At 28.6% G+C, this 9,649-nt stretch overlaps 2 protein-coding genes across 2 annotated transcripts; both read right to left on the bottom strand.

Annotated features, from left to right (window-relative positions):
* Positions 1-5,670: 5,670 nt before the first annotated feature.
* Positions 5,671-6,593, bottom strand: LOC141532801 (uncharacterized). Its single transcript, XM_074251320.1, has 2 exons — positions 6,290-6,593; positions 5,671-6,216 (listed from the first exon to the last, which is right to left on the bottom strand). The coding sequence occupies exons 1-2, from the start codon at positions 6,434-6,436 to the stop codon at positions 5,671-5,673; spliced, it is 693 nt and encodes a 230-aa protein (XP_074107421.1). The 5' UTR covers positions 6,437-6,593.
* Positions 6,594-6,860: 267 nt separating this feature from the next.
* On the bottom strand, positions 6,861-7,757 carry LOC141532797 (uncharacterized). Its single transcript, XM_074251305.1, has 3 exons — positions 7,570-7,757; positions 6,928-7,334; positions 6,861-6,872 (listed from the first exon to the last, which is right to left on the bottom strand). Exons 1-3 carry the CDS (start codon positions 7,595-7,597, stop codon positions 6,861-6,863), a joined length of 447 nt encoding a protein of 148 aa, XP_074107406.1. The 5' UTR covers positions 7,598-7,757.
* Positions 7,758-9,649: the final 1,892 nt, after the last annotated feature.

Raw genomic sequence — 9,649 nt, 5'->3', positions numbered from 1 at the left:
AATTTTAAAATATCTTTACCGGATCAGTTTAAAAATAATTCTATTTCTGTATTGCCGTACTAAGTACGAATGACGTCTGAAACTATCATTTATAAATAATGTAAGTATACGTACAATATTTCGTATTATCCATGTTTTAATAAGCATTAATCCTTACAGACCTCGCAAGATTTCTTTTGAAATTCAACAAGAGATTTCGTAAATTGCAGATTAAATAAACAATATTTTCAGTTGCTGAATTAAAAAAATACATCATTTTTTAAAATTGAGAAGTTTTTGATTTCAGTTTTCTATTAATAGATCAAAGAGTTTCAAAAATATCTAAAAATGAGCCCCAATTTTTTTTTTCTAAGTTAACTCGTGATAAACTTCAAATTCCTTGAATAATTGACTTAATTTCAGGTACACGTTTTTTATGCTTAAAAACCGTTGGATACCATCAAAAGAATTAAAATCAAAACAAGCGTTCAAAAGATCACGCTGTTTAAATATCTCAAAAAAATGTTGATCTGAAATAATTCTCAGATTTTTAAACTCAAATAACGAAATTAAATTATTGGATGCGTTTGTTTTATCCGATGAAAAATTTTTATGCCGAACATAATTAATAAAATAGGACGACAATAAAAATTTTGCTTCTGTGTACTATTTAAAGTTGATTAAAATATCATTGTGAGTATTGAATAAATTATACTATTTCTATACGATAGAATCTATTAGTTTGTCAATTAAATGATAAGGAACAACTTAAAAAAATTGGACAGCGTTCATCATCTGTGTCATCAGTTCTTCATAGACAAGTGCAGTAAGGACAGTTGTTATAGAACAAACTATCGATAAGGCATGATTGGCTCAGTTTGAAAAAAACGTGAACCTGAAGAGTGAAAAAAGACGTAAAAAAAAAAGGCAAACCTGTTAAAGCGAAATGCATGATAAGTAATTGCCAGGCAGAAAAATCGATGGATTCCAAATAATAGGAATTTATAATTGTTAAAGTAAAACAAAATTGCGATAATTGCTGATAAATTTTCTGATGTTTCTTAAACATTAGTAGTGGCAATTAAATTTAAGTACTTTCGTAACGATGGCTGCCTTGAATTCCATGACAATAATGGTATTATATCGAAACATAAAATTTATCGAGTAGAAAATGAAAAAAAAAAATCTCTGCGAAATAGTAGGATGTAATCGTGAGCAAGTCTGAAACGTGTGAATAGCAGACGCAAAATCGGAAGGGCCTTTCCATGCTGGTGCGCACAATGCCGAAATTCACTTGACGGTGTAATACCAGGAATTTCGGAATTAGCACCGAGCTGCCGTCACCACTGCTATACCGCCATCACCGTGTCGCAGCCACACAATGGAATACATTAAACGTTCCGCCCGTTCTGAAAGCTAATAAGGTCCGTAACTGCTTATTACAGCTTGACTGAATGCTGTATGTACGCGAGAATATGTGTGGTTTGGTATGCTACTGAATCCTAAATTGAGATACGCACTAGGGGTAAAACGCTTCGCTAGATTCTTCCTTAACGATTAGCGAATTATTAATTAGTTTTATTGTTCTGTTAAATTCAGATTATCCTGTAAGATTACGTGTAGATTTATTTTAAAGTGTTATTTTATTGTTCAATTGCCTGTGTTTATTGTTATTCGCTGGATATAAAATTTTTACAACAAATTTCTTAAATATGAGCTGCAAATTTTGACAAGGCCTTGATTGAGAAAATAGTTCGTTTATTGCCAAAAAAATTCTTTGTAAAAAAATACTCTTGTATGAGAATTTATAGTCTGATCTGATCATATGTGGTCATATGAGGCCATGTGTGAAAATGTAAAAATAATTTATTATAATTTTTGATTTTTTTCATACATTTGACCGACAATTAAAGTTTTAATTAGTCAATTAAACCAATAAACAAAAAATTGGTTTAGGAGTTGATGAAATTTAAAACTCATGTCAGATAAGCTCTTAAGAAAAATGGAGAAAATTATTTATATTTATGAACGTAAGACCTCAAGCTGAACTCTCTTGTAACAAAACGATTCAGCGATCATGCGCCATCTGTTGAAAATTTTCTACACTTTCTTCAATAAGAAATTATCCATGGGCATATCAGACTATGTCAAGTATATCACACTGAAAAAAAAAATTTTTTTCGACTCAGAATACTAAATTTTTTACTCGAGCTTTCGTGATTTAAAAAAACTGGTTTTTTTAATCTTAAAATACTTCGTTTTTTTAAAATACGACATTATCTTTGATCGACAGAAATAAATTATTTTAAAACAAGAGGATAATTTTGAAGAAAACTTGAGGTCAAATTTTGAGAATAAAAACTAAAAATCGCCATAAACTCTGACAACTTTTAAAACTAAGTATATAATCTAGATATAGTAAGAGCTCTTATCCGAAAGTATTTATATGTTCAATCGATATTTAAAGAATAGGTGAATGGACATTGACAATGCAAGAGAGTTTGAGTAAAAATGGCCATACATACTGAACATTCAAAGAGCGAATCTTAGTAAAAGGAAATTGATCGTCATGGCTGGTTAAGAAAATTGCCGAGGTCGAAGCGCACATCCGAGGAGTCGATTCCGGTGCATTGTGAACGACGGAAAAGAATCTTCTTTTGATAAAACGTCTCCCCCAATGTTTGATCTTACTTGTGAGAAATTTATGGTAAGACCTTTTCTATTTTCAGTGAAATATTTATTGCTTCTCTAACTCTATTTATAAATTAGTTAAAGCACTGGACTCAGTTAATAAATAAAATAAAGTGGTGCTATTACGTACATTATTCCTAATACAAATCAGAAATATATCCGACAATAATGTATATAAAGTTGGTTGCCAGAAGCATTTGCTGTATAAGCGCGCTCAAGTGCTTTAACAAATTCTAACAATAAGGATCGAGGTAACAATGACCCACGAAAGTGCTTACAAACGAAGGGTGAATTCCTGTAGTTTTTTCTTGTGTACTATATGTGACTATATTCTCGTTATAATTTCAAATTCATGTATTTTCAGCTATTTCACATAACACTGGTTTCATTAATTCTAAAAGCAACTTGCAATCATTCACTCAAAAGTTGTAAGTTGAAAACATTAATTATGTATAAATGCTACACGTGATAAGTTAAAAATAACAAAATTAGAAATATACTGTCGTTTTTTCACATTAAAATTGTTACAATTCATTATAAGAAGAAAATAAAAGAGATATTCTTCTATAAATACAAAAAACAATAAGTAAATAACGGATTTGTTTGGTTTAGGAGTGCTTCCAGTGAGCAAATATTTCCGGGAATCAATAATACAAAAGCTTTACTTAAGTAAATTAATTTAATAAATACACGCAGAAAACCAATAAAGGTTTCACTGATATAAAACTGTCGAATGTTTTCTCAAGAAACAGGAAAGTTATTCGTAGAAATAATTTCATGTAGAAATACATTTATTTTTAGGATTATTTGCTTTTCTGGTAGTAAAGAATAAATGGGTCACTCTTTGAACTTTCATTGTTATTATTATACCATTTTGGTACAATGATGGCCTATGTATTTAATTTTCGACAAATTTTCCGCGTCCAATTGCAATTAAAAATGTGACACGAGTAGAAATTTTCGATAACAATTACTGTTTCCATTCTTTAGACAAAATCTAATTAATTTTATCGTAAGCTGAAAAATTTGTGAATAAACTTATTTTTAAAAATTAAATTAAAAAACTTATTTCACTTACCGAAAAATAATAATTAACAGCTGTCTTAAATTTTCTACAATTTTTATTGAAATTTCTATGTTTGCATACATAGTAAAAAAATTTCGGTCATTTTGCGTCAAAAAAACTTGCTTTGACAAGTTCTTAGATTAAATTTTCACAGCGTACAACAGATTTATGATAACTAAAATTTACCATTCTGTAATATAAAGGGCAAAATATTTCACATTTTATAATATTATAGTTGTTTATGCTTCCTGTCGACTGAGGGACGAATAATAGGACGATCGTGTTGTTGCAATATAAGCTTAAGGTTTATGTCGCATTTACTTGAGTACTCGTGTGGCTGTCGCTCTTTCGCTTGTGGCGTGTATCAGAATATAGTATACTCGCAATCAAGTAGTGTAATATAATCTTTAAATCGAACGTTTTGATCGCCATCATAAAACTCGCTTGTTAAACTCCTGTGAAAAATTTTTTTAATATGGCTATTTCAAATAACTCGATATGTTCTGGTTTGAAAGTTAACCACATTATATGATGGCCATACTTCTCAATATATAATTTTTCGACCGAATGTAGTGTGAAAAATCTCCGACAGAGAGCGCATAGTCGCTGAGGTTTCTCCCGACAAGATCGTTAAGTTCAAAGTGTTAAATTGTAAAATTAAAATAATTTATTTGATTAAAAATTTTTTCCTGAATGCTGTTATTAAACTATATAATGAAAAATTATTGTAACTATTATCGTTGAAATTAAATTAAGAAAAAAAAAATTTAATTTAAGCTAAAGCCTAAAATGGCTAGGAAATACGAATGTACTTAAATAAAGTATGTGAATTTTACAGAAGATGTATAACTATTAGGGTGGGTCAAAAAAATCAACTATTTTTTTTTTTACAATTAATACTCAAAAATGGGTTACTAGGCACCTTAAAAAATTCTCACCAAATATGAACTCTTAATTTTAATAGGAAGATCCTCCGCGTCGCAGTTTTTCATTTTTTTCTCAGTCCAATAGAAAAAAATTCATTCCTCATCATTAATTGGTCGTACAAAAAAAAATTTTTTAAGAATTTTATAGGAAATTTAATGCTCTACAAAAAAGGTATCTTATGTTTTTTCCGTAAACCTCACCATTTCACTAATATTGAAGATTTAAGATTGATTATTTTAAGTCAAATGTCACTTTTGTTTATGAATTTTATAAGTCGACAAGAAATGGCTATTATTGAATGGGCAATAGAAATTTTTGTAGCAAATTAACTGCTCTATAAAAATGGTATCTTATGTTTTGGCGATTAAATTAATCGTTCAAAAGATATTCATCATCAAACTTTCATGTATATCGATTTTAAGAGTTTTTGATTAGATAATCGAAAAATTTCAATTTAATCTATCAGTTTTGAGAAAATTTACACGAAAAAATTTTTTTCATCAACTGAGAAACTTCAAAATGTTTTTCAAGCTTTTTTATTTGTAAGTATTTTTATCTACATTTAAAAAAATAAATTGTACATTATTTATCGCTTAGTTAATCATTTATCAATAAAAAAGCAAAGTTTTCATTATAAATATATTATGATTTCAGTTTTAGAGAAAAAATGTCCAATTAGTTATAAGAAAGTTTTTTATTTCAATTTTCAACTGAGCTATTTATTTTCAAACAATTTTTTGTTGCAAGTAGGGTAGTTGTTTCGATGCTCTTTCATAACTTGCAATAAAAATTGAAATTGCTCTTCGTCTTTCGTTAAGCATTGGTTATATTCACTTACTAATGCGACACCTCGCTCTGCCACATCATTAACAACTTTCAATTGTGCGAAAAATTCTTTATTTTCATTATAACTCTCATCAGTAGACCATAAATCAATATTTTTGTCAAGAAAATCATACGGCAGATCAAAGATCTCAAAAAGTTTTAATGACTTCTTAGAAACAAAGTCACATATTTTTTTGCAGAATTAAATGTAAATTTTTTCTATCAATAATAAATCTTCTTGCTTTAGAATCTGTACCTTCGCGAGTCTTAACAGCTTCGACAATATTCTTCTTTATGTTTAATGGAACGGTATCATCAAAAAGTGATAAAATAGCAAGTTCATCACTTAAGTACCATAAATGTGAAGTCATTTTTTCACATGTAGCCAAGGAAATTAAAGAATTAATTTTACTGTACTCAATTAAATTTTTCATAAACTCTAAGTCGTGATTAGCAGCAGAAGTCGCAGAAGTTGATGAAAACCAAGCTTTTACATACACCATAACTATGAAAATACAAAATTGTCGAAGACCATCCAATTCTTTCTTAGAAAGGTCAAATTCATCTCTAAAAATAAACATTTTTAGGCAATAAATTGCCTTTGCCATCCATCTTGCATGATGAACTGCACCAGGACGCTTGAAGAAAACTTGCTCTCGTGGCATTTCTCCCAGAAAAATTAATGACAATTCCAATATTTCTTTATAGTCATCTCGGGGTTGCGATAACTACCAAAAGTAATCAATTATTCGTAAAAATCAAAAATTATCCTCTACACTTAAAATTGTATTTAAATAATACCTGTAAGTATCGCTTAATAAATGAAGATAGATTATTTTTTTCATTCGTAATAATATTAGCAACAATACTATCTTCAACACCAGATTTATACTTCGTTTTATCGAATGTGTCCCAAAATTTTTTTGAATCTGCCAAATATTGGAACATTTGGTCCGGATGATACTGGCCAATAGACTTCGAATACACTCCTTAAAATGATCTCATAAATATGATGGCGACATGGTAACCAAATTAATTCTTTTCCTAAGGCCTTTTCAATTTCTTTACATGTACCATGATGGATTCCTGTATAGTAAAAATAGATAATTACACTTTAAGTTCTGTATTTAATAAAAATTGTAACGCATATTTAAAATCTATAAATAAATAAAGAATTATATGAATTAAAATTAAGAATTAAAAATTAAGAATTAAATGAAAATAAAATTTTCTTTTAAATATTTTATCATTGATTAGTTACCCGTATTAACCGCAGTCGTGTCAAAACACATCGCCTTGATGTAACTAATAATACCCCATTGATTTAACGTTGACAAGATGGTTGCTGTTTGATTTTCTGCCGATCCACTATTCATTTTTGGAACTCCAAGTAACTGCTCAGTACCAAAAGCAGTCAAAATAATCGGTAATCGATCTACAAATTTCGATTCAGAAATGTCATTCAGTATTTTCCCATCCCAATGCACGACATATTTATCATGAGCTTTGAAGTTATCTTTTAGTCCTATAGCAATGTCTTTTCGTAAGAGCATGCGAGTTCGTTGAATTGTTCGATAACTAAGAGTTGTATCTTCTACATTAACACCAACACTTGATAGAACTGGAGCAATAATGAACATCGCATTTCTACTACTAACATTAGCTCTGTCGAGTGCTGAGATAAGCTCTGGAGTTAGAATATTTATTTTTGCTCGTGTTGTCGGTATTTGAGGCACATACTCTAAATCTGAACCGAAATTTGTAGCTTGACTTAATGTAAGGGTTGAAGATGACTCTGATTCCTCACTTCGAACAATCTCATGGCTGGTTGAGGGTTGATTCAAATCTAAAATAAGCGTTGTTATTTAATTAATGGAAGCAAAAATATGGAACTCATTCATTTTGACATCAAATAAGGAACACAAAGAGTTTTTTATTTATCATCTACGAACATATTGACATTTATGATATAATTAATTAGAAAAACAATAATATACTTTATTATTCATAATTTATAATCAATTTAATTTATTTTCAATTCTGATTAAAATTTATAATAATTAAATGTTGTAAATACTCACGACTTTCATCTACTTCCATCGTATTCATAGTACTGTTTAATTTATTTGGGTTATTTGAAAGAATTTCTTTCCGGGTATCACTTTTTTGATTTGAATATAGTTCACGAATATCATTATCAAGCAGTTTTATTGATTTATGATCTACAATATCAAATAATGCTTTGATTTCATTCTGAAATATTATTACATTTTTGTTTTGGGCTGATGATTTTTTCGCACAAAAAATTTTTGCAATTTCAACCATCGGTTATGATAGCGAAGAATTTTTTGTATTACATTAGTTGATCCACTAGTCGGAATCTGGTTGTTTTTCCATAGTTCAATAACTTGATCAGTTGCATTTTTAGCACTTTGTTTGATAGAACATTTTAACACTTTGAGCTGATAAAAAAACACTCATAACCTCTTTCACTGTTGGCAACTTACGTTCTGAAATTTTTTGCATGGGTTTTCCGATCAAATGAATTTTCTTATCCATATTTTCGATAAATATATAAATTTATGTAGTGACCGCAAAATTTGTAAATATTTAATCGTTTTATCACATATACAAGATCATAACTTGTGGAAACACTAGAAATGCTGTAGAAAATGTAAACAAATAAAAACAATATAACTATAAAGAAAAATGTAGGTGGCGCTAGTTCACAAGGGAAACAGAGTAAATAGAATACAAAACAAAAATTCTCTACAGAAGAAATTTTCCCAAGGACAATATACAGCTGTAGTGGAAAAATTTTTAAGACGTTTTGAAGACGTTATAAAAAAACAACATGATCGTGATTTCTAATGATGAAAAATAAAAAGTTTGGAATTATTGAATAAAAATTTTGAAAACAAAATTCAAATAATACTTACATTAAAGACAAAAATGAAATTTTCTCAAAACTGATAGATTAAATTGAAATTTTTCGATTATTTAATCAAAAACTCTTAAAATCGATATACATGAAAGTTTGATGATGAATATCTTTTGAACGATTAATTTAATCGCCAAAACATAAGATACCATTTTTATCGAGCAGTTAATTTGCTACAAAAATTTCTATTGCCCATTCAATAATAGCCATTTCTTGTCGAGTTATAAAATTCATAAACAAAAGTGACATTTGACTTAAAATAATCAATCTTAAATCTTCAATATTAGTGAAATGGTGAGGTTTACGGAAAAAACATAAGATACCTTTTTTGTAGAGCATTAAATTTCCTACAAAATTATTAAAAAAATTTTTTCTGTACGACCAATTAATGATAAGGAATGAATTTTTTTCTATTGGACTGAGAAAAAAATGAAAAACTGCGACGCGGAGGATCTTCCTATTAAAATTAAGAGTTCATATTTGGTGAGAATTTTTTTAAGGTGCCTAGTAACCCATTTTTCCGTATTAATTGTAAAAAAAAAATAGTTGATTTTTTTGACCCACCCTAATAACTATATATTTAAATATAAATATTCAATGAATATATTTCAATATTTCTTTGATTATGTTAAGGTATTACCCTCGGTCAGATTTACCGTTCAGAATTCGATATACAAGTAAATTGTAGTAAGATAATAAACTTCTTAAATATTTAAAAAAAGAACCAATAAAAAAATATTGAGCTTTTAAAGTTTTAGGGTTAAGCATCAAATTTTATGAGAAATGGCAGTTTTTATTTTATTTTACGAAAATTGACGTCCAGATTTTAATCAAAATTTTGATAATAAAAAAAAATAACATATTGAATTGTTTGCAATATCAACAGTACAGATTCCGAGCATGACATAGTAATAATTAGTAAAAAAACTTTCGAAAATGATCTTTATTTCTCTTTCTCTAATGCGACTTTCCATAGGAAAATAAAGAACGTAAATCAAATAAAGCTTTGTATGGAACATTTGACATTCGTGGTATATGTGGAACTTTAACGAGCTTATCTGACATTTATTTTTAGTTTAATCAGTTATTACAATTTTTTATAGTAAATGGAAATTTGATTAGATTTTTTTACTCTCCCATGTAGCTTGATATGACGAGATATCCATATATGGTCATGTTAGGACATGTACAGTTTTATCAGGGCCATATGGCTAGTCCAG

The sequence above is a fragment of the Cotesia typhae genome, unplaced genomic scaffold, assembly GCF_013202065.1.
Source record: "Cotesia typhae breed Kobodo isofemale line unplaced genomic scaffold, CoteBio_Ctyphae contig_122, whole genome shotgun sequence".
NCBI classification, from domain to species: domain Eukaryota; kingdom Metazoa; phylum Arthropoda; class Insecta; order Hymenoptera; family Braconidae; genus Cotesia; species Cotesia typhae.
The sequence above is the reverse complement of the archived record's forward strand: the minus strand, read 5'-3'. Positions and strand labels throughout refer to the sequence as shown.